General features: G+C 43.6%; 1 protein-coding gene across 3 annotated transcripts; it reads right to left on the bottom strand.

The window, feature by feature from the left end:
- Positions 1–16,660: 16,660 nt before the first annotated feature.
- Positions 16,661–26,315, bottom strand: LOC102073660 (uncharacterized). Of its 3 annotated transcripts, XR_012582380.1 has the most exons (12): positions 25,943–26,314; positions 25,058–25,192; positions 24,126–24,250; positions 23,757–23,825; positions 23,463–23,576; positions 22,650–22,765; positions 22,256–22,311; positions 20,851–20,903; positions 20,017–20,144; positions 19,317–19,473; positions 17,420–18,279; positions 16,661–17,193 (listed from the first exon to the last, which is right to left on the bottom strand). XR_012582380.1 is itself a non-coding variant. In XM_074550788.1 (11 exons), exons 1-11 carry the CDS (start codon positions 26,276–26,278, stop codon positions 17,106–17,108), a joined length of 1,377 nt encoding a protein of 458 aa, XP_074406889.1. In that variant the 5' UTR covers positions 26,279–26,315; the 3' UTR covers positions 16,661–17,105. The 3 variants fall into 3 exon arrangements, 2 of the variants coding, with proteins under 2 accessions (XP_074406889.1, XP_074406888.1); XM_074550788.1 differs by lacking the exon at positions 17,420–18,279 and having other exon boundaries at positions 25,943–26,315; XM_074550787.1 differs by lacking the exon at positions 16,661–17,193 and having other exon boundaries at positions 17,232–18,279.
- Between the last annotated feature and the right edge of the window lie 318 nt (positions 26,316–26,633).

Genomic DNA, 26,633 nt, shown 5'->3' on the forward strand with positions numbered 1-26,633 from the left:
ACTCTGAGGAGAATTCTCATTTTTTCACACAAACCCCACAGTTTTGGGGTCACAGGGAGGTTCCATCTGTGCTGCAGCCTCTGCACAGCCCTGAGCCAAGGGTGCCCATCAGGGTTTACAGCCAGCTAAAATGTCAGTGAAAATATAATAATAGTAATAATAATAGTAATAGTATAATAATAATAATAATAATAATAATAATAATAATAATAATAATAATAATAATAATAATAATAATAATAATAATAATAATAATAATAATAATAATAATAACAATAACAATAATAATAATAATAATAATAATAATAATAATTTAAACATTAATATTAATAATATCTAATAATAGTCTATAATATACAATAAATTATATAATAAATAATAAACAATAAATAACAAATAATAAATAATAAATAGTAATAAATAATAAATAACAATAATAATAATAAATAATCTGCCCTGATGTGGGAGCATTCCCAGGGATTTTGGGATCAGCTGAGGCCTGGCAGGCCGCACTGCTCAGGTGTGAGCTGTGTCTCCTGCCTTTCTGTTCCAGATCATGATTAGGATCCTGTGCAGATGTGAGTGATGAGGAGACACAAACGCAGTTCAAAGGTCTGGCCATTTCCCTGCTCAGCCAGGATATTTGATGGAGTGTAGCTGAAAACATTATTAAAGAACTCAGCTGGTTTAGCACAACTCTTCAGAGCTCTCTGAACCAAGGTGAAAACAGCTTTCTGCTGATCTTCCCTTTCCTCACTTCTGATTAATTTAAAAGCAAGAGCTATGAAATACTTGCTATATATTTTTTTTTTTACCTCAAATTTAGTCTAAAGTTCTGGAAATAGGCTGCAAAAATATGGTTTGGGTTACTCATGGTATGTGAGCAGTAGACACTGACAGAATTAAATCCTGGGAAAATTCCCTATTAAAGGAAAAAAAAGGAAAAACATATAATGTGGGGAGCAGAACATGGACAAGGCATCAGGTTTGTTTAATCTGGTGGCCAAAGAGCAAGGAATAGGGCAGCTGGTGAGCTCTTGTGAAGGTGACAAACACTCTCTGTGCTGTATTGATCCCCCATCCCTGCTCCTGTTTCCCTCTCAGCTGTCCTGGGGCCAGGCAGGATCCTGCAGGCTCCATCCCCAAACACCCCGGGGCAATAAACAAAAATTCCCTCAAGGTGTAGGGGATTGCTTCTCCTGCTCCATGTCTCCTTTTTTACAGCTTGTCACTCAACCCTCACTCAGCACTTTTGATTGGAGTATCAGCACTGACACATCAGAGTGTTGGTGCAGATAATTGGAAGTGTTTGGGTGTTTAAATCCCCTCAGCATCACCCAGAAGAGTTTAGCCTGTCAGAAGCTGATGGGGAAATTGCTGCATTCATCACCACGAGGTGCAGAACCAGCCTCTTCCTCAGCCACCTGGAAAAACAAACCCCAGAGCCACCGTGCCTGCCCAAATCAGCATTTCCTGCAGGGATAGCGGTGCCTCACGCTGCATGGATTTAAAAGCAGCTTTTTCACCTCTTCTGGGCTCAGGATGCAATGCAGAACATCAGCAAGTTTGCCTCCTCTGAGTGTGGTGACTTGTTCATGCTGAAGAACATTTACCTGTGTCAACAATCACTCCTTGGAAGTCATATTTTGGAATTGGAAGCGAGCACCTCACTTCTCTGCCTGGAATTTCTCCAGTGCACTTGGACATTTGCCTTTGGCCAGCAAAGCCACTGTGAGAGCACCAAGGAGAGAAATAAATCCCCCAACGTGTGCAGGGTGCTGCTCCATGGTGTCCACACTTGTGAAAAACCAATTTCTGCTTATGTTGGGAAGGATGAAAATTTGACAAGAAAGTCTCACAGATATGTGTGCTTAGCAGAAAGATTTTTTGAATGTGGAGTCTGATGTAGGAATGGAGATGGAAGCAAGCCAAGACAGAGACTGAGGGGTGGAGGTTTATCAGCCTGTGTAATGGTGTTCACAGGGGTCTGAGGATGAGGGAAGAGACGAGGATCTGACTCCATGTTTCAGAAGGCTTGGTTTATTATTTTATGATACATATTACATTAAAACTATACTAAAAGAATAGAAGAAAAGGTTTCATCAGAAGGCTGGCTAAGAATAGAAAGGAAAGAATGATAACAAAGGTTTGTGTCTTGGGCAGAGAGTCCGAGCCAGCTGACTGTGATTGGCCATTAATTAGAAACAACCACATGAGACCAATCACAGATGCACCTGTTGCATTCCACAGCAGCAGATAATCAATGTTTGCATTTTGTTCCTGAGGCCTCTCAGGAGGAAAAATCCTAAGGAAAGGAATTTTTCATAAAAAGATGTCTGCGACAAACCAGTTCTTAGATAGATCCCCAAATCCCCCTCTCAGCAGAGCTGGAGGCAGCTTTCCCACACTCTGCCTGCATTTACAGCTCTCTCCATCAGCTTCTCCTCAACCCTGCGAGCCAGAAACGCCCAAAGCCCAGCCAGCTGTGCCTCCACCTCCTCTGCAAACCTCTGTCCGGTTTTCTCGGCTGTTTGAGGGGCCTGGAAAGGCCCGAGGTGGCCTTGGGGCAGCCCGCGTATCGAAGGACGAGAAGAGGCTTCAGTTCTTCTTTCGGTTTTTATGTTTATTAATTGTTTATCTAAAAGATTTTCTTTCAGCCCGACAGAGCTCTGCTCAGCAGCCAGCCATGAGCACACTGTGCTGCCCTCCGGACAGTCACCTATCTTTATACCCATGGTTACGTGTACAATATTTATCATTTTTCCCCAATACCATTTATTCTTATTACTCGGTGCACTCTCAGTAATAACCAATCCAAAAATGCCACCATCACCACAGAAGATGGAGGAGAAGAAGAAGAAGGAGGAGAAGAAGAAGGACAGGACACACCCCAATTCCTCCATCTTACTTCTCTAAACCCCCCTGTACATAAATCCTAAACCCTGTTTCTCACCCTCTAATTAGCTAATCCCTTCACCATTCACCCCTGTGAAGCCCTCATCCTTGTCGTCTCCTGTGTAGGATCAAAGTCCAGCCACCAGACACTTCTGGCAACATTCCAGGACTCCTGAGCCCCCCAAGGTGGTCTCGGTGGCTCAGCACCTCAGGACTGAGATCCTGAGATCCGACAAACCTCACCTCGTGTGCAGCCCTCTCCTCATTCTCCTCCTGCAGATAAATCTGACCTGAGGAATTGCAGTGATAAATGAAGGAGCAGATTCACTCCTAGGAGGAGCGGGAAGGGCTCAGCTTGGCAGTGAAACCCCGGGTAGAGCTGGCACATAAATTTCTGCTGAGTGTGGAGATGAGTGGCGGGCAGTGCCAGGGGCATTAACACCTCCCTTCAGGTGTGATTATTCCAGGCTGTTCCCAGCCTGGCATTTCACAAACTCAGAGAGAAATCAAAGCCTGGGAGGTCTGAGGGAGCCATTTCAGGAGGCTGTAAATTTTATTTTAAAAGGAAGAATTTGGAATTGCATAAACAGCCAACCTTTTTCCTAACAAAGAGTGAGGAGTTTTACATCAGCTTTTGCCAGCGATCAAATCACTTCTTGTATTAAAATAATGGTGAAATTCAAAATTATAAGCACATTCCAGAGGGGAAAAACCCTTGGTAAGATTAAACACTAACAGAGAATGTCTCTTCCCACAGAAAAGCTTATCCCTTGAAACACAGTGAGTGGATTTTGATAAAGCCCATTTGCAGCTGCTTCTTTCAGAGAAATCAGAAATGTTTTATCCACACTACAGACATTTCCCTGCTCGTGGTGGCCACCAGGGAATTCAGAAGCAGCCAGCTCATGGAAAAGTCTCCCAAATAAGAGCAGGGAACAGAAGTGAGCAGCAGGGAAAGCTCAGCTGGCAGCTGAGGGGGAATTTCTGCACTTTCTGGGTGTTCCCAGTTCAGGGCAGGCTCTGCTGCCAGGGTTCTGCACTCCTGTTTTACACCTGCACACGGGGCAGAGCTCAGGGCAGGCTCTCAGACCCCTCTGAGGTGTGGAAAAATGTTTTGGGGTTCAGCTAACAAGCAGCTCAAAGCTGGCACCATTCCAGCCAAATACAATCCAATTCTCATAAAGTCAGATATAATCAAGGAACTTTGTGGCTGTGATCTTGGAGGATTTGAGCCTCCATCTCTTGGAAAACAGAGAAATGCCCCTGGCAAATCCCATCTTCAAGGCCACCTTTCTTTCTCCTTTCCTTGGTTTTTCTAGTATTTAAAATTTGTCAAGACTGGGGATATTTCCTGCCAGATTACAGCTGAATTCATGAGAACATCCTGCCAAGGTGTGCAGGGAAGGGGAGTGGATGCTCACAGGAGCAATGAAAAACAGTTTGTTGTATCCAGAAAAAAAATTGGGAAATGAAAACAATCCTTTGCTCTGAAGAGTTTGAAGGATGATTTCTGAAGAAGTTTCTATTTAGAGGTGACACAAAACCTGCCAGGGATAGGAGTAGCTCCAGGCAGCAATTTGGTCAGTGTTTAATAAATGCACACCAAACAATGGCTGGTGCTCAGAGATAATTTTTTAGATATATTTAAATATATTTTAAAATGAATTTATATATTTAAAAAATAAATCTGTTTTGATTTTTCCCTTATGAATTTGCAATAAGAACAAAAAGCAAACCTTTGGTGCAAGACACCTTTGGTGCAAGACCATTGCCCCTCTCTGCTCTAACAACCAGGGAAAATCCATCCATTCCCTCAAAATCTTCCTGGGCTTTCTTCTCTTGGAGTGAGGAATCACAGAGAGGAACCACAGAAATCTCTGTCCTTCTGCAGGGCTCTAATTTCAGTTTCTTCCCTTCACTTCTGCCACATCTCTGCCTTTTGGCATCTGCAGCACCAGCAGATACAAAAATCTACATTTTTTCAGTCTCCACATCCTAATTCCTCAATGCCAAACAAAACCCTACCCAGTTCAGAGACCACTGCTCCAAACTTCAGCCTCCCCAGCTCCTGCTTCCTCCTCCCCAGCCTAGGACAGCAATCTGGCTGCACTTAAAACACTTTGCTTCCCATCTTTCATCCCTTGGAAGGGACTGGAGAGGTTTATTGCACTCTGTGATCTTATCACAGCCCTTGGCAGGGAATGGGGTGTCCCATGGAGGCTGGAATTGCACTGTGGTATCTGTGCAAGGGCTCCCTTCCCATCAGGAGCAGATATATTTATATTTATATTTATATTTATATTTATATTTATATTTATATTTATATTTATATTTATATTTATATTTATATTTATATTTATATTTATATTTATATTTATATTTATATTTATATTTATCTATATCTATATCTATATCTATATCTATATCTATATCTATATCTATATCTATTTATATATGTTTACATCCATATTCATGCTTATGTTTATATTTATACTTTTGTTTTATATATTTCATTAATTATTTTGTTTATTTAATATATTTTAGATAGATAAATATTTATCATAATCCTTCCAAGCCATGCTGGCAGCTTATTTCTGCACCAAATATAATTTTCATGGAGTATTCATAAGGGTTTAAACCCATTTTGCCAAATTGAAGGTGGTGTTAAAGCACACACTGAAAGCTCTTGGGCACTCATAGAGCTCATGGCAGCTACAGCAAAAAGAAAATAATCTCATTTTTCAGTTATTTCTGTCATGAATTGTCCGTGGGTTGGGTTGCCCTGTGTATCAGCCACCCATGAAATGGCTTTTATGGCTGAAGAGCAATGCTGAGAAAGGGAAAAATGTGAAAATTATCTTCTCTCAATGTGTTCAGCACTCCCAGGATCTGTTTATATGGGGGAGGACATAATTTCATGTTTTCAGAGTACAAATTCACCAGGATTGAACGCCATGAGCTGAACCCTTGTCTGAGGGAGGCCGACCCAACGCTGATTTACACCTGCCCAGGAGCTAATCCTCTGAATCCAGCATTAAAACCCTCTGAGAAAAATAAACCCAACAACAGCAGCTCGTTCTATTAAATAACAACAATTTTAAAAAGAAGAAATAAATTAAACGATACACGGAGGGGGAGAAACTCTACCAAAATCAAAGCTCGAGGGCAACGGCCAAGCAGAGCCGGTCTCGTTGAGGGGCAGATGAAAGAACATGTGAGTTCAGCATGATGTCACGGCTGTTTGTGCACTCAAACGGCCCTTTATCATCCAGCAGACACAAAATGACTTCCCAAGGCTCCCACTGCACGGATGGTCTCTCTCTGGAATAAATGTTGACAAGTTTTATATCAAACCGCCGATCGTTCCCAGCTCCCGGCCCGTGATTAACAACCCCACAAATCTTATCTGCTCCAAAACGAGAGGAGCTGGGTTTGTTTCCTCCAGATTAGGGTCCAGGGCTTAACAACAGGAAAATTGCCTGCTGAGCTCACTCTGCTTTTGCATAGTGGCACATGGAATTGCAGGGCCAGAAAACAGAATTTCAGAATGCGCTCAGCCTCTCCTATCACAAAGCAAATAAGGTACTCCAGGAGTGGTGATAACGCTGATTCCTGGAGCCTGGGAGCAAGGAATTGTTTGGTATCAGGCAGAATAGCTGTGAACAGAGAGATAGGCACTTGTAGGTTTCAATTCAAACATTAATTGGCTGATAAGATGTACCACGAAAAAATAATATCCAGCCTTGAACTTCCTGGTGGTTTGTCAAAAGTGGAATGAGAAAATTTAGTGAGTGAGAGCAAAATGGGGCAATGATTTGGGATTCCAGGTCTGTGGCTAGCCTGGATAAAGCTGATGGACAGCACTGAATAAAAGTGGGAGGAAAAAGGGGAAAAAAATTAAATCCAAATAGGCACTTGTAGGTTTCAATTCAAACATTAATTGGCTGATAAGATGTACCACGAAAAAATAATATCCAGCCTCAAACTTCCGGGTGGTTTGTCAAAGTAGAATGAGAAAATTCAGAGGGGGAGAGGAAAATGGGGCAAGGATTTGGGATTCCAGGTCTATGGTTGGCCTGGATAAAGCTGATAGAGAGCACTGAATAAAAGTGGGAGGAAAAAGAGGAAAAAATTAAATCCAAATAGGCACTTGTAGGTTTCAATTCAAACATTAATTGGCTGATAAGATGTACCACGAAAAAATGATATCCAGCCTTGAACTTCCCGGTGGTCTGTCAAAAGTGGAATGAGAAAATTTAGAGAGGGAGAGCAAAATGGGGCAAGGATTTGGGATTCCAGGTCTATGGCTGGCTTGAATAAAGCTGATAGTGTTGAATAAAAATGGGAGAAAGAAGGGAAAAAAATTAAATCCATCACTACCACATTTCTCCAGGCTTTCCCTGCTGCCTGAAAATGACTTTTATTGTCCTACTGGTTTGCAGAGAGGACAAGGACAAGAACCAAACAAAAAGTGGTGTCAGAATTATGCAGGTCTTGAAGTTGAGCAGAGCAACCAGCTGAAAGATTAAATTCCTTTAAAATCTGCTTCAAAATCCACTTAAAATCTGCACAATATGTAAAGTATTAAATAGGATATAAAGCATTCCTAGCACAGTTTGGGAACAGAGGAGCTCACCCTGAATGCAAACATCATCATCCTTCTCTCCCCAGTTCCAACGTTCCATCTTTGCACCTACAACCAAAGCTACAAAGAATAATTTTAAAATATTGCCAGACCTTTCCTCTGCTGAAAAAAGGCAGAGAAGAATTAAAAAGGAATTTTTTCTCCCTGAAAAAAATCAAAGAGTACTCAGCTGAAATACATTTGGTTTTCAGCACTCTGGCACATTGAAATTTCCCTGTGAAATCAAGCGCTGCTTGCCAAGATTTTAATTTATTTTTGAAATGTAGCTTTTTGTCCCAAATGGTCAGTGGATTTTCTCTTAACAGAGCTCAGAGTTATTGCAATATTAAAAAGAAAAATTGCCTTTGCCTTGCACACAGTGGGCTGCAGATAAGCACAGAGGGCTGAGCAACTCCTTAATTACCTCTCCTTAATATGAAATTCTTTGTCTGCCTTTAATTTTACAGCACTTTCATGCAAAGCCAGGGTGGTGAAGTAAACAGAAATTTCTCCTTATGCTTTCTGTTAAGTGAGAACATCAAGGGCCACCAATAACTCACCCAAGTGAGGAAAGGATGGAGCTGCAAAATGAGGCGGATCGTGGAAAAAATCGAATAATCTCTGTGGAAAAAGCAATTTATCCCCACACTGGCAGATGGCTACAGACAGGGGATTTGGGGATAAATCTCATCTCATAGGAGTCACCTCCCAGGGCCTGGGCACAACCAGGTTTACACATTTCTCATGGAAAAAAAAAAGGAGTTTTTAATCAATAAATAAAAATTCAGTCGCTGATTTATTTCTTGGTTAAGAGTGGTGGGTGTCAAACACTGAACTCCCCCTGCCAGCCCCAGAAATGTTCAGAAAATCCCAGATTTTCCTCTGGTTGGTGGAAATTTTCTGCTTTGTGACACTAAATGGGCATTAAAATTGGGGGGGGAAAGACTCAATAAATTGATGCATCTTAATAAGTTTTCCAAATAAGGAAAAAAACCACCACATTCTAAATAATTTACAGTCAACAATAAATACACAGGAATTAAATGTAGTGCTGCTGGTTTAATTCTTCCTTTTCTAGCACCTTTATTGTCTGAGAAGTCAAAATACTAAAAAACCCAAAGTCAATGTGAACTGAAATGATTTTTCACTGCCAAACACCATCCCAGAATGCAAAAGTCCTAACAAAATATGAATTCAGGACAAGGCAAAGGGGATAAGTGGGAAAATATTTAAGATATTATTTGCTTGATCATCACTTGTAGGAGTAGAATCCACCTTTGTGCCATTATGGAATATATTAATAACCTGGAATGTAGTTATATTACATTCCATTATTATTCTATTATTAATATATTATATTACATTATATTATAGAATGGAATTATATTATATTGTACTATATTGTACAATATAATATATATACAGTATATAAATACAGTATATATATATACAGTACATATACAGTATAGATATATACAGTATATAAATACAATATACAATTATATTGTACAATATTGTATAATTGTAATTATACAATATAGTACAATATAATTGTATATTGTATTTATATACTGTATATATCTATATATTGTATTACATATTTATATATTGTATTATATATACTTAATTATATATTGTATTATATATTTTATATATAAACATTTTATATATATTTTTATCTATTGTATTATATATTTATATATTTATAATTTATATATTATATTTCTATATTATATTTATATATTGTCTTTATATATTTATATATAAATATATATATTTATATTTAAAAAAATTATATATTGTATTATATTGTATTGGATTATAAAATGTAATGGAATAATGATATATTAGTAATAAAATATAGTTATTGATTAATAAATAAATAATAATAACATATAAATAATAATAGTTTTCATAATAATAGTAAAAAAAAGTAAAAAAATATTGGCCAATAAATACACTTTATCCCTGAAACAAACACGTCACACGAAGGAAGGAAATGTTTGTCCACGAGAGGTCTCTAGAGCCCTGATAATCACAGGACATTTCCATGGATTCTGGTGCTCCTGCTTAAAATGAGACAAATATTTGGAATTTCATGTCCCCTCACCATCTCATTGGGTTGTCCCCTCTGGACCTGGCACATTTTGGGTTTCCTCAGCCAGAGGAGGAGGATGAGGATGGATGTGGACACAAAAAATCCCTGTTATCCCATGGCTGTGGGAGCAGATCAGGCAAAGAGCAGCCTGAGTGGTTCTGGGATTTTGGGATTCTCCTGTTTGTTCATCCCAGAGGGAAAAGGAATTCTTTACTGGGTGAACACCCAGTGCCACTTCCTCCTGTCCCATCATTTGTCACCTGGGGGAAGAGACCAACCCACACCTGGCTGCAATTGTAATTTGTATTACAAATTACGAAAGGTATCAATTAACAATATTTCTGTTTAAGTCAGAAGCACAAGAATTGCCAGGTGTTTACAGCACAAGCACTTTTATAAGTAAACCCCATTTCAAGAAGACTTTATGAAACAAAGACAGTCTGGAAGCATTTATAGCTGATAATGGAGAAATCTTTGGAGGGCCCATTCTCACCATTTCACAAGTTTATATTTTTTGTCTAAACAATATTGGCCAGCCCCAATATTCTTGTGGGATATTGGCTTTTCAGTCTCAGTACTACAATTTTGAGCCCAGGTAAGATTAAATCCAGGCTCTGCATAGCATTGCCTCAAAATGCAGCTCCTTGCTGAAGAGCTGGAGCCTCCTCAGCTCCTGGGGATCCCTCTCACTGCCCTGCCACCAAACAATAAAGAATTAGACACATTAAACAGCACACTTAAAGGAAAAAGCAGAGTTTATTTATGGGAGTCTGCATTTCCCTGTGTTAGTGACTGGGAATTGCAGAGGGAATGAATGGAGAAGATGAAAGGAAGACAAAATCTGAAATATGTTGGATTAATGATGGGTTTGCCACTTTTGAAAATTCCAGCCATCGCTTTTGGCTTGATCAGCCAGTCTCATCAAAGGATGTCACGAGGAGAGCAGAATTCTGCTTTAAAGAGGAATAAAATCAGTCTTTACCTCTTCTGACACACATTCCAGCAATCCCCTGCCACAAGCAGGGCATTAATCTCCATACCCAATACCTTGGCAGATTCCTCCTTGGAATTTTTCCTGCTCGACTCCCGACCCAAAAATGGAAACATTTCCCTGAAAAACAAACAGAGAGTGCCTGAGAGCAGCAGGCCTGGGTGAGGGGGCTCCCAGAGCCCACCCCAGCACAGGATTCCTTGGATCTGCCCCCATGGAGCCTCCAGCAGTCCCAGGGATCTGGGCTTTGAACAATGAATGCCTTAAGTGTGGTTTTCAACTCTTTTTTTTTTTTTTTTCTTTCTTTCTTTTCTGATTTGTGGACCATTAAAAATGTTCCAGCGGGGATACAGGATACCCTTTAAAATATGGAGATTTCTGTGTAGCACATGTGAACTCTTCTTCCTCGCTCCCCTTTCATGGAGCCCCAGGGAGCTGCTGGAAATGCTGGCCCTGGGAGATCAAACAAACTGGGGGTCTGTGAATCAGACAGGAGAAACAAATCCAAGAGGCAAGGTCCTGGAGGAAACACCCTCTGGAGTCATTGGAGATGACAAATGGGAAGTGCTTAGTCTCAGGAGGCTGAAAGGGGAGAGACAGAGAAACATCCCAGATTCCCTGGAAAGGGAAAGCAGCATCCTGGAGGGCAGGATACCCTCCTGGATGGATACCCTCCCCAGGATACCCTCCTCCTGGAAACCTGATAATCCCTCCCCAGAGAAGAAATGTTTGGTGTTCTGGTTGAATCGGGACTGGTTATTCCAAGAAAACATCATGTGAATGCAGATCCTGTGTGAATGCAGATCCTGACTCTTCCTGTGAGCATCACTCTGTGTGTTTGAGTGGAGAGCTGGACTCCAGTGGAAATGTCCCACCCAAGGCTGGGGTTGGAATGAGATGATTTTTAAGGTCCCTTCCCTTAACCCAACCCATCCCATGGTTCTTTTGAGTGCTTTGCCAAGATGTCCCTTTCTCTCTGAGACAAACGGAAAAAGATGGAAATAATGTTTAAGGAACAATTTCTGCCCAGTTCATTAAGGTGAGGGATAACTGATCTAACCCTCACTCATTTCAGTGCTTTTCCATCATCTCCAGAACACCCAATTATCCAGGAACAAGGTGCTCCCCTAAATACCCATTCAATGCTGAGCAGATCCAGTTGTGACCATGAAACCCAGAGCCAAGCAGTGATTGGCAGGGAAAACCTTGGCATTATCATCATGGCACATTCATAATGTGCATGAAAACTGAGGATTCCTCATAGCCCAACACATACAACATCAATTTTTGCAGTCAGTTTTAACCATTTTATTGGGGATGTTACAAGGAGCCTCTACAGTGGGTACTGCCAGGTTTCATTTACAGGTTTGACCGTATTTGGGAGGTTTTTTCCAGACTTTCCCCCCTTTTTTCACCTTGCCTGCTCTGTGTCCCATCCCAAGAAGCTGAAATGCTGCTGTAGGTCTGGGCAGAGCCCAGGAGGGGCTGTGAGGAGCAGAGAGCAAACTCTGGGGTTAACAGCTAAAGAATGCTGCCATAGAATTGGCCAGACAACCTCTTCCCCAGAGCTTTCCCGTGGGTAAAAGGCAGATCACAGCTCTTCCTCCCCATGAAAGGCCCTTTGATCTGCCTTGATGAAATGCTTGATGTATTTGGGGAGTTCAGTGTAATTGGCTGTGATGGCTCAGGGCTCTTCCCCATCCCCTGAGCTCCCGAGAGCCTCACACAGCACACGGCTCCTCCGAGTGCCCTGCAGAGCATATTTATGGCTTTGGGAAAATCTCCAAAGGGATCAGCTCAAATCCTCCTCCTGCACCATGAAAAGCATTCTGTGGGGCTGCTCTGCCCTGCTGGGAGCCCAGCCCGTGTCCTCAGAAGCTGCCTGACACGTCCAATTATGGATTGCTCAGCACTGTCTGCTGGGATTTATTCTCAGATATTTGGGCTGAGCATTTTGTCAGCCCTGCTGTCACCACCGAGGGCTGCCAGCCCAGCAGAGCAGAACATTCCTCATCCACAAGGAGATGCACAGCTCTTGCATCAGCATTTAGAAAAGAAACTCTTATTTTCTCCCCTTTCAATGAATTATGACATTTATTCACAACGATTGTTTTGGTGTAGAAAGTCAGGTAAACAAGGCTATATCTGCAAAGTCACTTATTTTGTTAATGCAATAGGGGAAGGAAAACATTCCTGGCATTATGGTTTTATCAGCTTATAAACATGTGGGAGAAGCCTGCGTGCCTTGGAATAACAGCAGGAACAAGAGTGGGAAAGGAAACACTGGGATCTGGATGCTTTAGTAAAGACAACCCATTGTGTGACCTCACAGCTTTTCCCACTCCTCACCTCTGCAAAACACTATTAAATATTCTTTAACCTGATTTTTAGAATTATTTTTTTCATTCTTTATCAACCACTTACCCAGCCCTCTCTCAAAGGGCATTTAGGAATGACAAAAGCAACAAAGAGTGGGATTTCCTGTGCTAAATCCAAAAGGGAGGTTTGAAGGCTAAAAAAGGTTGTTCAAAAGGTATCAAGTGTGCATAATTTGTGGCAGAAGGAAAAATTGAGAGCCATCATCTGGATTTCCTTCTGAAAATCCATTTCTGACACCTACAGAAGTGCCTTGCCAGCCTCTGATGTCCCAAGGGCTGTGCCAAGGACTTCAGCCATGAACCTCTCCAGGTTTATTGTGCCCAGGGCCATTTCTGCCCTTCTTTGACCAAAGCATTTGGGGTCAGCACTTCAGGCACGCTGTCCCATGCTCAGCCACCAAGAAATGAGAGAGGACATTGTGGCTGAGAATGTCACTCCTGCTTTCCCTTCTTTATCTTTCTTGGAAAAAGGGACAAAAACGTGACATGCTGGGACATGTCAGATCTGCATCTCTGCAAAAAAAAAAGCTCATTCACCACTCAGCACATTTGGAAAGTCTCTCTGCACAGAGCAGACACCTCCAGATGTCTCCATCAGTGACGTTATTTATAAGAGCAGCTCGTTAGGCTAATTGCTCCTGCAGGGATTTAACTCCACTGAGGGAGCCTGAACAGGGCTCAACTGTTCCAGAGAATTTGCTGCCACTCCTCCCTTTGATTTACACCTCTCGTAAAATTTTATGGCCAGATTAGAATGAACTTCACTTGCACTGTGGTTTAATAAAAGTTTTTTTTTGTGCCGAAGAAAAGCAAAAATCGATGCGGTAACTAATTACAGCTTTAACGAGGGGAGGAAAATACCTCAAAAGGGGAGACCCAAAAAGCCCCCCAGGACAGAGACTTTGCTTAGACACCTGAGCTCAGAGGCTGTTGGGAGAGCAACAATAAAAAAGTCAGATTTTAGGGAAGAGGAGCTTGGGATGGAAAGAGCAATGTGGGTTTTTATGGCAGATGTGAGGGAGTTGGGGTTCCAGTAAATGGGAGAAGGGAGTGAGCAGTTATCAGTCACTCTGGCTGGAATGTCTCCGAGTTATTTGGCTGCTGAGCACGTTCTTCTGGAGGGAAAAGTCCACTTTGGAAATAATCAGTTGCTTTGCAGAGATAATTTGGCCATACAGTGCATTTCTGTTGATAAATTACAGAGCTCCCTGGGCTACACTTTGCTTCACCAACTGTAAAGCTACAACATAAATCCAAACAGAAAAAAGGACTTTTTTTTCCTCCCTTTCTTTCTGCCAGTGAAATACAATGTCACTGAAAATGCCCTTTATAGCTAAGAACACATGAAAAATTGCAAGAAGGAAGGAGAATAAATAAGCACAGTAAAATATTTACCATTCTAGACATCAGTAGCCAGGAGCAGATTGATGGGAAATGCTCAGTTTAGGGCTGACAGCCTTTAAATGACCTCTTTACAAGGCCTGAATCCTGAAATTCAACGTGCAGGGAGCTCCAGGGGGAGGTTCAGGGGTTTTTTGGGAGCATTTTGCCGTGACAGCAGCAGGAATTACAGGTGCTCCCTCCTCCAGATGCTGGGGAAGCAGCTCATCCCAAGCCGGCTCCAGCTGCCCCCCTTCATGCACATCACATGCTGCATTTCACTCCTGGCCAGGGCTCACCTCCATTTATTGCTTTTTTGGCTCAAAATTAATGCTTTTGGGCTGCAGAAGCACTTCCCAAGATGGATTTTTCCGCTGAGAAAGGAGCCACAAAGTGAAGGACCACTTCATATGGTCAAAGCGTGGGGCTAGGGAGATTTATTTTAAATTAAATAAGTTATTCCATCTGTCCTGGACACAGGCTTGCTCTAAAGTAATTTGAAATCCAGGGAGAAAACCCCCACAGTCAATTATTTCAAGTCCTTGGAGCTGAAATACCCTACCAGTAGTTCATCACCTGGCAAATAAACCTGCCAGCTCCAAACTTTATTAATCATTTTGCTGTACCCTGCTTGAACTTTTCCCAGCTGAACTCAGGAGTGCTCTAATTCTCCACCCACTGGTACCAAAAGAAACAAGAAGAGGACAAAAGGAGAGTGATGAAGGCTTCATCTCTGCCTCCTCCACTGCAGGAACATGAATTTCCAGTAATTTGGGGAGACACATTTCCCCACAGCATCCCTACTTCTAAGCCCAGTTTCTGGAATTAGGAAATAGCCAGACCAATCCCTTCCTTGATGGGATTTTTTTAAAATTTTTTGCCTGGACAGGGAATTATTTTTATAGTGATTTCTCAAACTGTGATTCCAGAGTCATAATTAACATTTTTTCTCATAATCTACATGCTCTGACACCTCCAAAACCTTGCTTTATTATGTGCCTGTCTTCCACCTTCTAAATGTTAATGTTTTAGCCTTGAAGAAATAAGTGAAAGGGAAAGAGATGACAAGAACTCCACAGAAAAAAAGGAACAGATGTTCCTGAGATCATAGCAAAACAAGCCACACACTTAATAGGAACAAACTGTGATGTATAACATCATTATTTTCCTAACCTTTCTAAAATTACCTATTTGACTGATTTCTGAGGTGTAAAAAGAGGCATAAGGCCTTCCCTCCTGTCAGAGTACCATTGTCTGGAGAAATTTAGAAGCTCCCTGTTTCAGCACCTCGAGACCACGAGAGCACAGACAGATTTAAGACATCTTTGAGTTTGTGCAAGGCTCACAGGAATGTGGCCATTAATACCCCTGTAACTGGAGAAGGGTTTGTGGAGGCGCAGCTACAATCCAAAGCTCTGAATCAGTGCCAACCCCAAAAGAAATGCACCCAAAATTCAGCTTGGCTCACCCAGGGGTGCTTTGGGATGGAAGGAAGGGCACAGCACCTGCACCTGCTGGGGTGCAGCTCAAGGGCAGGAGCGCAGAACAGGGATCAGGTTATTAATTAGGGAATTAATTAAGGAATGGGGATCTCTCTCAGCTGCAGGAGGATGCTGATAAAACCAACCTGTCACAGCACACTGGGCTTGCAGCACCCCAGCCTTGTTCAGTGACACATCCCAAACTGGGACATGCATGTCATAAATGCAGGTGGAATAATTTTATATTCATGCACCCATTCTGCAGAAAAAGTTGTTGTAGCAGTAACTGTAAGAACTGCCTGAGAAAGGAAAAATTATTCTTTAAATTCTATTAAAATTTCTTCCTCTGTCAGCCTAACCGGGGGTTATAAAAACACAGATATGTGCACCCAGATTTCACTGTTTTCTGAAATAGAATGGTGGTACTATTCTAATTGTAAGGTGTCTTTCCTTAATTTCTTCTCTCCACACTTACCACTCAATTTATTTTTTTTTACATGTTTTAAGTATGTTTAATTTTCAATAATTAATGGCAAGATTCATCTAGGTAGGGAATACCTACCTCAGGCCAGTGACTAATCTGGATGCTGTGGTTAATAAAGCACCTACAAGGGAATGATGAGGAATTCAGATCCCTTTGTAAACTGGATTACCAGACCCTGGCTTTCCTTCAGACAAGGGAAAATCATGTTTGTGCCACTTATTTCACTGTCCATTAATGCTATTCCTAGAGGACACCTCATTTAGATGTGCTTGCTCCTGCTCCTTCCACTTCATGTTTTACACAGCCACAGACAAAACTATCAAATCCTGTAACAGGTTTTTCCCACGTTTTAATGACTATAACAACCAGAGAGTTCAGAAATATACAGTTTTTATTTCAAAAACTAATCTGAGAGAAGAGAGGAGCTGCTAAATTGGGTCAGTGATCCACGTAGCCTGAGGTCCTGGTCGTCACGGTGGGGAGCAGCTGAAGTTTAGGAAAAACACCAAAGGACAGAGCATGGAATGATCCCTCCCAGTGCATTCCTCCTGCAATCAGACTTCCTTCAAATTGCCTCCAGACCACCCTGGTTAGCAACTGAAAGCTGCACTAATAAAAATAGATCTCATTTCTCTCCAAATCCTTTTATACCCTTGACCTCCCCGGCATCCTGTGACGAGCTCTACACTCAAACCAGTGCTGGTTTTTGCAGGGAATTACATTTTCTTGGAAAGCTGCTGCTTGCTAGCATTGCAGGGATGAGCCTGTAGATGATCATGAGGGAGAAGCATCGATGGCAGGGTCAGGGCCCTCTGCTCTGGAACCAAGCTGCAGGTTTGGAACCGGCTGGGCGGCCTCGTCCCTGCGGGAAGAGCAGCAATGCTGAGCTGGTGTCTCGTGGAGAGGAGGAAGAACAACAACACCCCCACCCTTTCATTTGTCCCATGGGGCTGATTTGGGAGCAGATATGAGGTGGAGCTGACAGGAATTGTGTCAGCACTGCCAAATCCTTTTATACCCTTGACCTCCCCAGCATCCTGTGACGAGCTATACACTCAAACCAGTGCTGGGTTTTTGCAGGGAATTACATTTTTTTGGAAAGCTGCTGCTTGCTAGCATTGCTGGGATGAGCCTGTAGATGATAATGAGGGAGAAGCATCAGTGGCAGGGTCAGGGCCCTCTGCTCTGGAACCAAGCTGCAGGTTTGGAACCGGCTGGGCGGCCTCGTCCCAGCGATGCTGAGCTGGTGTCTCGTGGAGAGGAGGAAGAACAACACCCTCACCCCTTCATTTGTCCCATGGGGCTGATTTGGGAGCAGATATGAGGTGGAGCTGACAGGAATTGTGTCAGCACTGCCAAATCCTTTTATACCCTTGACCTCCCCAGCATCCTGTGACGAGCTATACACTCAAACCAGTGCTGGGTTTTTGCAGGGAATTACATTTTTTTGGAAAGCTGCTGCTTGCTAACATTGCTGGGATGAGCCTGTAGATGATAATGAGGGAGAAGTAATGATGGCAGGGTCAGGTGCCTCTGCTCTGGAACCAAGCTGCAGGTTTGGAACCGGCTGGGCGGGCTCGTCCCTGCGGGAAGAGCAGCGATGCTGAGCTGGTGTCTTGTGGAGAAGAAGAAGAACAACACCCCCACCCTTTCATTTGTCCCATGGGGCTGATTTGGGAGCAGATATGAGGTGGAGCTGACAGGAATTGTGTCAGCACTGCCAAATCCTTTTATACCCTTGACCTCCCCAGCATCCTGTGACGAGCTATACACTCAAACTAGTGCTGGGTTTTTGCAGGGAATTACAATTTTTTGGAAAGCTGCGGCTTGCTAGCATCGCTGGGACGAGCCTGTAGATGATCATGAGGGAGAAGCATCGATGGCAGGGTCAGGGCCCTCTGCTCTGGAACCAAGCTGCAGGTTTGGAACCGGCTGGGCGGGCTCGTCCCTGAGGGAAGAGCAGCGATGCTGAGCTGGTGTCTCGTGGAGAGGAGGAAGAACAACACCCTCACCCCTTCATTTGTCCCATGGGGCTGATTTGGGAGCAGATATGAGGTGGAGCTGACAGGAATTGTGTCAGCAGTGCCAAGTGAAGGCTCTTGGGGCTGTCTGGGCTTGCGGAACGAGCTCGGTTTGGGTTTTATCCGAGGCTTTCCCTGCTGGGTCATTTCCTCCACCAGGCAGGTTTGGACAGCCCAAAAGGAGAGGGAGCACAGACCTGGCAGCAGCTGCAGCTTCAAGTGCAACCAGCAGGTATTTTGCACTTTTGGCCTGTTTGATGTGCTTTAAGTATGTCAGGTTTTCCAAAGGAGCTGAGGTCTCCATCTGCTAAAAGTAATTTATGGCATTTCCTCTAGCAGCCAAGGATTAGTGTTTATTTTAAAAAGCAAACAAAATGTAAGCAACAAAATTTGCCTTTTTCTTTCATGAGAGCAAAGGCTCCATATGGAAAAGGCTCCAGGGAAAGAGTGACAAACAGCACTTCCCTGAAAAGGGAAGCACATTCTTTGTGGATATAATTTTGCCCCTAACAGAGCCATTTCTGTGGGGATTTTCTGAACATTTATCTGTCCAAATAAATCCTTCAGTGAGCAAGTTTCACCCTGTAAACTGCCTCAGTTTGGGGTGAGGACTCTATATTTCTATAATGGGACAGATTTTCTATTAATAATAGAGTGTCCAGAATGGAGCATCTTACAACTCATAAACCTACATGAAGACCTATATAAAACCCACATAAACCTATATAACAAACAAATTATATGCTGCACCCATGAAGTGCTTCTGCAATTACTCCTTTTCAAATAATATAAGAGTGCTTGTCAACTTAATAAACACATTAAGCACTAAATGAGCAACATTTTTTTACATCAGGTAAAAAAATCAATGCATTTATGCTTTAAATGTTTGTGGAGCTGTAACCATCCAAGTCAACAGAGGAGGATGGGAGTTTTTTACCTCTTCTTGTCTTGGTAATTATTTTACCTGTAATAAAATTCAACCAGGCCCCAGCCTGGTGTTAGCCCATTGAGTCTGAAATCTGCAATGCACTCGTGGAAAACTCCTCTCCCTGTCAGGCCATTGTACACCACGGGGCAGGCCTGCTTATCCAGAGCTGCAGAAACATCAAAGCTCTTGCCACCTTGGAGAAGAGTAAAAAGGGAACAATGTCACCAACTTTCAGTAGTATTTTATCTCAAAACAATCCCAATATCTATTATTTTTGTGTATGGGGTTTTTCAAGCTTTTCTGAAGAGTGATTGTTCTGCCTGCTTTGTAAATCAAGTAAAATGATCAACCACATTTCCAGCTGAATCCACCTCATAAGAGATGTTCTGACAGCCCAAAAATGTGGAAATCCCTATTTTATGTGGACTAACACAAACAGAATCTGTAACTCTCCCTCTGGATTCTGTGACCCTGACCCTGCTGTGGACACATTTCACCCAGGACACACCACAACTACAATTTCATTGAAGCAGGGAAGTGCCCATGACAGTGGGGTTGGAACCAGAGGATCTTCCAGTCCCTTCCAACCCAAACCAAGATTTTATGGCTCTAGGCAGATTTCTCAGGGTGTAAGATGATGCATTCCCCAGGAACCTCACTGAACACTCTTTCCTCCACTAAAGGAACTGCAGGCCAAGAAATGAAGGCAGAGGCAGCTGGACTGTGTTGAGCTTACCAGCAGTAAAAGTGACTCCATACTCCTCCTGGATCAGCCCATCCTCAGCCAGCTCAGCCAGGGAGGCGTTGGACCACTCAATGCCAGCCTTCCTCCCATCAGGAAAAAACACATAACCTACAGTGAGGCTGAAGGGGACAGGAATGCAGCAGGTTTGAAGTTCAGCCAAAACTCAAATGCACCAGAACAATGGCAGAGAATTGGGACTGTTCTGCCTGGAGAAGAGAAGGCTCTGGGGACTTCTAACAGAGCTGGAGAGGGGCTTTGGGAAAGGGTCTGGAGTGCCAGGATGAGGGAAAATGCTTCCCAATGCCAGAGGACAGGGTTAGATGGGACATTGGGAAGAAATTTTTCCCTGTGAGGATGGGGAAGCCCTGGCACAGGGTGCCCAGAGAAGCTGTGGCTGCCCCATCCCTGGAAGTGTCCAAGGCCAGGTTGGATGGGGCTTGGAGCAGCCTTGGGGCCATGGACATTGATCTTTAACCCTCTGGATGCAGAGAACAGCAGTGAGCAAGGCAGGGCTCCTGTGGAATGCCCCACTGCAGCTGGAGCCCTCTCAAACAGCTGGGAGTGCCCAGATTGTACCTCTAAATCATCCAGACAGACAGACAGACAGACAGACAGCTCCATCAGCCCTCAGCAGCTGAAGGGAAGGGAAGCAAGGGAAGGTAAAAGCTGTCCTTGTGACTAACTGCAAATGAAAAATGAGGGTGTGGATGGAAATGGGGCTGTACAAGCTCAAAGCAGGAATTCACACAAAGGTGTCCTGCAGAGCAGCTTTTGCCACCTCTAAAATGAGTGGTTTTAGCAACATAAAGTTCTTTGGTCACTTACTGAGTTGTGGTAGCTGGCATGCTGATAACTGTTAAATGTGCTGCAGTCCCATCCTGCAAGAGAGAGAAAGAAAAAGCAGCCAGAGTTGTGCAGATTCATTTCTGAGGGTGCTTCACTGGCTGGACCAAGAAGACAGGATAGAACTCAGCCTATGCAATGTGTTATGGCTTCACACTTTAAAATCCTCTCACTACATCTCCCATGAAGATCTGGCTGCAAACAAATCCAGGAAAATAAACCAAGCATATTCAGGACAAATTAAGGACAATGGGAACAACAGAAAGTCCACAGCAAGAGGACACAGGAGGGAAACAAAGCCTGCAAAGAAGAACAAAACTGGTGTACTATGACCAGACCTTTCTAACCTCTATTCATCTATGTCTGGGAGCAGCAGACAGGGAAAATATTAAGAAGAAACTGGAATCTCCTGGATTTACTAATTTCTCTTCTATCCTTAGGTCTGGACTCTTCATGCTCCACTTGGGCTGCTCTGAGGCAAATTTAAAACTCCTCTGATGCTATAAATGCACAGACACTCAGGGTAAGAGAGCTCCAAGCTTCAAGCTGCAATAAACTTCTTAATGAAGTCAGCTGGCTTTTAATTAGGGGCAGAACAGCCACAGTCACTTTGAGTCTTGAAAAACTGGACAAGAGGGAGAGGATGGTTATACACACTGTGGTGCCCAAGCTCAGTGTCAGTAAAAGATACACAGGCACATGATAAATCAGGATTTGTACAGAAGTGGGATTTTCCAAGCTGGGAGAAGAACTTTTATCCTGAATTCAGTCTAAACCCCTGTAATGCCGCCTATAATAGAGAGTTTTGATTTCTGCCTGGCTTGGCAAAGGAAATGCCCTTTCAGGAGCATCTGCTGGGCTGGGCTGGCAGCTGGCAGGGGCTGCCCTCAGCACGTCCCTGGGCTGTGTGCTCCCAGCAGTGTGCTCTGCCTCTCCCCCACGCAGCACTGCAGAGAATTGTGGCTCAGCACAGGCAGAAATATTTGCTGACTGCTGTCATGAGGGCTTAGGATGCTTCAAACACCTCAGGCTTCCCATTAATGGGAATCAGCTCTGCAGCAGCTGCAGGGAGTGCTGGGTACTTGCAGCAGCTGAGAATCTCTCCTGCAAAGCTGCCTGCCTCATTTTTCTTGAAAGAGCCAAAATCAAACTGTTTCAAGTTATCAAACAAGTTTTGCTTCAATCAGTGTAGCAAAATCTCAGTTTTTACACACACAGCTCTGCTTTTGAGAGAGAGCAAAAGCCCTCAACACTGATCTGGGCTAATGGTGCCACCAGTGAGAACTTTTGGTGTCCACCATGGATGTCCCCAAATCCTTATTTCTGGATACTTAAACGTGCCTGAAAAGCTCAGAAAAATTTCCTGCATTGCCATGTTAATACCTACTTCAAAGTGTGCCAAAATCATCACATAACGGCGAATCTCAGCCCAGTTCCGGACACCTGCAAAAAAAAAACCAAAATCCCTCAAGCTGGAGTTTCACCATTCCTGGGAAATGTGAACTAACAGTTCCTGACTTCACAATAAAGAATATATCCAAAATAATAAATAAATATCCAAAAAGATATTTCTTTTTGGATAAAGAAATATTCAGTCATTGATAACATGATAAGCAATGTATGTCCCCAGAAAATGATGGTATTTCCTCTGGAATGTCTTTATTTCATGCCCAGGCATGGAACTGGTTATTTTAACAGCTAATCCTTCAACTCACTGCCCTGCCAGTGCCAGCTACACTGAGAGCATTCCCAAGGGAGGGAATTCTTTCCAGTGCTCTTACCATAGGAGTGGCTCCGAATGCCTTGGAGGGAAAGTTCCATTTTCCCAGAATTTTCTATTTCAATCTCTCCAGCAGACCGGCCCCACTGCTCGTGTCGGAAATGCTGCTCCCTTTGTCTGAAAGAAAGAAAGGAGTGGGTCAGCACAAAAAAGAGCTCCAGCTCTCCTCAGGAATCTCCTCAATGCCAAACTGATGGATTTATCTCCCAAAATGAAGGAAATTTCAGAGCATCTGGACCATGGCTATCCCAGATTTTACACACCACTTCTACATTTCCCAGTTATTGTTACATAATGAGACACCTGAGAATGAAACAGCAGCAAATTCTCACCCTGACAGAACTGAAAATCACCCTTTGTTTGAAGAAATGCTGGGCTGCCAAAGAGCTGCTGCTTAGAACTCAGCAGGTATCACCAAAACACACACATTATTGATAGACATAATTACACACCATTGATTCTCATGTTTTTAGCTCTCCAGAGTTTCTATAGTATTTTAAACACCCACTTCAGCTCCTTTCTCATAGGATTATATTCCTTTTCTTAGCTATATGTGGATCATTGACTTGGGAGCTGCCTAAACCCATGAAAACAGAAAGAATAAGAAATATTCCTGATGCTGAGGGCTTCACTCAGATATCTGTGTGCAGGATCCCCCAGGTGTGGTGTGGCATTGAAACCAAGAGCCATGTCCTTTATTAAAACACTTCTAATTAAACCTACCTTCAAATTCAACTATAACACACATCAGACCTTGAAGAGAGCTGTAGAAAGATTATTATTAACCCCAGAAGAAATTAATCTTGCCCCTCACTTTCTGACCCTCTGGAAGAGCTCGATGGTCCAAGGCTCCTGGGCTAAAGCACGAGCAAATGTGCTGGGGTTACTGTCAACATTAAAGTTAAAAACATCTGTGGAGTTCTCCCACCTAGAAAAAGAGAGAGGGAAAAAAAAGATATTATTAGCATTCAGCTCATACAAGGCCAAGTTGTGCACTTGCTACTTTGACAGAGGCAATCTTTGTATTTTATTGGAAAATCCTGATTTTTGGCATTTTAAATGAGCTATGAGCTTACTGTACATCCCAAAGCAAAGATGAAAAACTTACTGCAAAGAGAATTTAACTGGTACAAGCTCTCCTTCCTCCTCACTCCACTGCTGTCTGTAGGATCCTTTCCTGCAAGGCAAAGCACTATCATTTTATATCACTATAATTTTATATTATATTATAATTTTGTTTATATCCTAAACAAACAACAAAATGTTTCTTGCATGTTTGGAATTGAAATAGAAGAATCTATAATACTCTACACCACCAGACTTATTTTCATTCCTTAAAAATCAAAGTGTCTCAGTTACCAAACAGCTTTCAGTTCAAGCTGGTTAAATTTAAAATAAATTAAATATATTTCTAGATAATGCTGAAAAGGTCTTGGGTTTATGTGTAGATAAATGAAATTAGGGAGTGCTGCAGTACCTGAGTAATCCATCAAAATTTATCTTCCAGCACATTTGGGGCTCCAAGTATTCCATAGTGAGTCCTCCTCCACTCCAGATCTCTTTGGATTCATCTCTCACCATCATGTTTGGGTGCTGTGGGTGCTAAAAAAAGGAAATATTGTAGGAAAACATTTGCTTAATTCAATTGTGAGGATGCAACAAAACAGTCTTGTTACACTAAATATTACTAAAAGCCCAAAATAATGCACATGAATCCTTTCTCTTTTTTTTTTTTTTATTCCTATATTCTCCAAATAGGATTTTTCCTGCTTTTCCTGGTCATGGCAACTTAGTGAAAGAGATTTGTGAATATAAAGACAGTTGAGTGCGAAGGGATTTATGTCAGGTCTTCTCTCCTTTACTATGTAGCCAGCTCTTAATAAAAAAAGAAAATCCTCAGGCAAAAATCTGATTAATGATATCTGATTAAGCATTCTTTTCAGCAAGAATGAAGCAGATGTGCATAAAAATCACTAAAAGCTTTTCTCTCTCTTTTAAAGAGGCAATTCCAAATGGCTTTTATAGCATGAAAATTTAAAAAAGGGGGGAAAACCAACCATCAGCATAAAATGGAACTCATCAACCATGTGCTGCACCTGATTGGAAAGGCTGGATGCTCAAATTCCTCCTGGGGGATTTAATAAGGCATTTCTTAGAAACTGTTGTGTTTTGTGCAGATTATGGGAAGGGGGAATGAGTGTCAGATGCTACAAAAAAGGGACATACCCACTACCCTGACCAGTTCTGATTTATGTTCTGACCAGTTCCACCACTGCCTTTAGGCACAGCCCTGGTGCCTTACTGGTGTGAAGATGCAGAGAACATTAATTTTTGGCTTGGGATCCCATCAGAGGTTCAAGAAAGGAGTCAAGCACTGCTCCTGAACATCAGCCCACATCCAGCACTCACTTCAAACTCTCCTATCCCATCCAGCCTGAGGAAGAGCCACATCTCACACAGGCCAGCGGGACGGCGGGCGAGGCGAGCGATCACAAAGCTGCTGTTGGTCTCTGCAAAGCCGGTGAAGTACAGGGAATCCAGAGCCTGGGAAAAGGGAAATGCATTTCAGCTCCAGCTAGGGACAGGAAAGGGAGGGGAGAATGTCAGCAATCCTTTGGTTTTCATGGGCTTCTGCTCAGGGATCAAATTTTGGTTTCACTTTTTGTATTTCATAGCAGGCACACCAAGAACAGCCAGGCAGCTTTAAAAGCAGCAGTGAAAGTTTAGCCAAAAGAAAGGAGAGCTCAAAAAAAATGGGATTGGGCACTCAGGGGTGCCAGGCACCGGGATGCAGGGAACTGGAGCACCTGAGGGATTGCCAGGGGTGGAATGCAAGGGCTGGAATGCAGAGGATGCAATGGGGTAGAGGTGGTGTAGGGCCAGAGAAGTTTGAATCCAAAGGGAAAAAGGTGTTCTGAGGGAACGTGGGGATGCTGGGGATGGGAGTCGCAAGACTGGGGGAACACGGGGATGCCAGGAATGGGAGTTCCAAGATGGGGGGAACATGGAGAGGCTGGGGATGGGAGTTCCAAAGCTGGGGGAACGTGAGGATGCCAGGGAAGGGAGTTCCAAAGCTGGGGGAACTGGGGATGCCGAGGATGGGAGTTCCAACACTGGGGATGCAGGAGATGGGAGTGCCAGGGGAACAGGGAGATGGGAGTGCCAAGGATGTTGGGACACAGGGATGCCAGGCTATGAGAATAGGGTGTGGCAGAAGCGGGTCCGTGGGAAGGGGGTCCCAGGAATGCAGGTCCCAGGGAAGGGATCCAGCACCGGGGGTCCCGGCTCACTCACGTGGGGGTCGGCGCGGAGCGGGCGCGGCCGGCGGGGCTCGGCGGTGCCTGTGGCCGCTCGCTGCCGGCAGGCGCCGAGGCAGAGCAGGAGGCAGCCCAGGGCCCAGCGCTTCAGCGGAGCCCAGGAGCCGGGGGCGGCCGCTCGTCCGGCCCCGAGCAGCGCCAGCAGCGCCACGGCCAGCAGCGCCAGCAGAGCCGGCATTGCCGGGAGAGGAGCGCGGTGCCGGGAGCGGGGAGCGGAGCCCGGTGCGGTGCGGGACGCGGTGCGGGGCTGGCTCCGGCCGCCCCCAAACCCCGCCTCGGGGCCGCTCCCCGTCCCGGCTCGGATCGCGGTCATTTCCGCAGGGGGAAGTTGGATTTGCTGGGTTTAGTTACTGCGCACTCCAAGGGAAGTTCAGGCAGCTCTCCTGGAAGGACACTAGAGCAAAGCCTCCAGTGATGCGCGGCAGGAAAAGCGGGTGTGAGGCTCTCTTCCCCAACTCTTTGCTGCAGATCGCTGAAGGACAGTCCGTTTAAGATTAGAGATATGAAATAAGAGTTTGACAAGGAGGGTGGTGAAACACTGACACAGGTTATTACAGGTGGTGGATGTCCCATCCCTGGAAACATTTGGATGCAGCTTTGAGCAACCTGGTCTGGCTGAGGATGCCTGTGGCATAGGGGAGTTGGACTAGATGACCTGCAAAAGGATC

The sequence above is a fragment of the Zonotrichia albicollis genome, chromosome 13 (genome assembly GCF_047830755.1).
Source record: "Zonotrichia albicollis isolate bZonAlb1 chromosome 13, bZonAlb1.hap1, whole genome shotgun sequence".
Taxonomy (NCBI): Eukaryota; Metazoa; Chordata; class Aves; order Passeriformes; family Passerellidae; genus Zonotrichia; species Zonotrichia albicollis.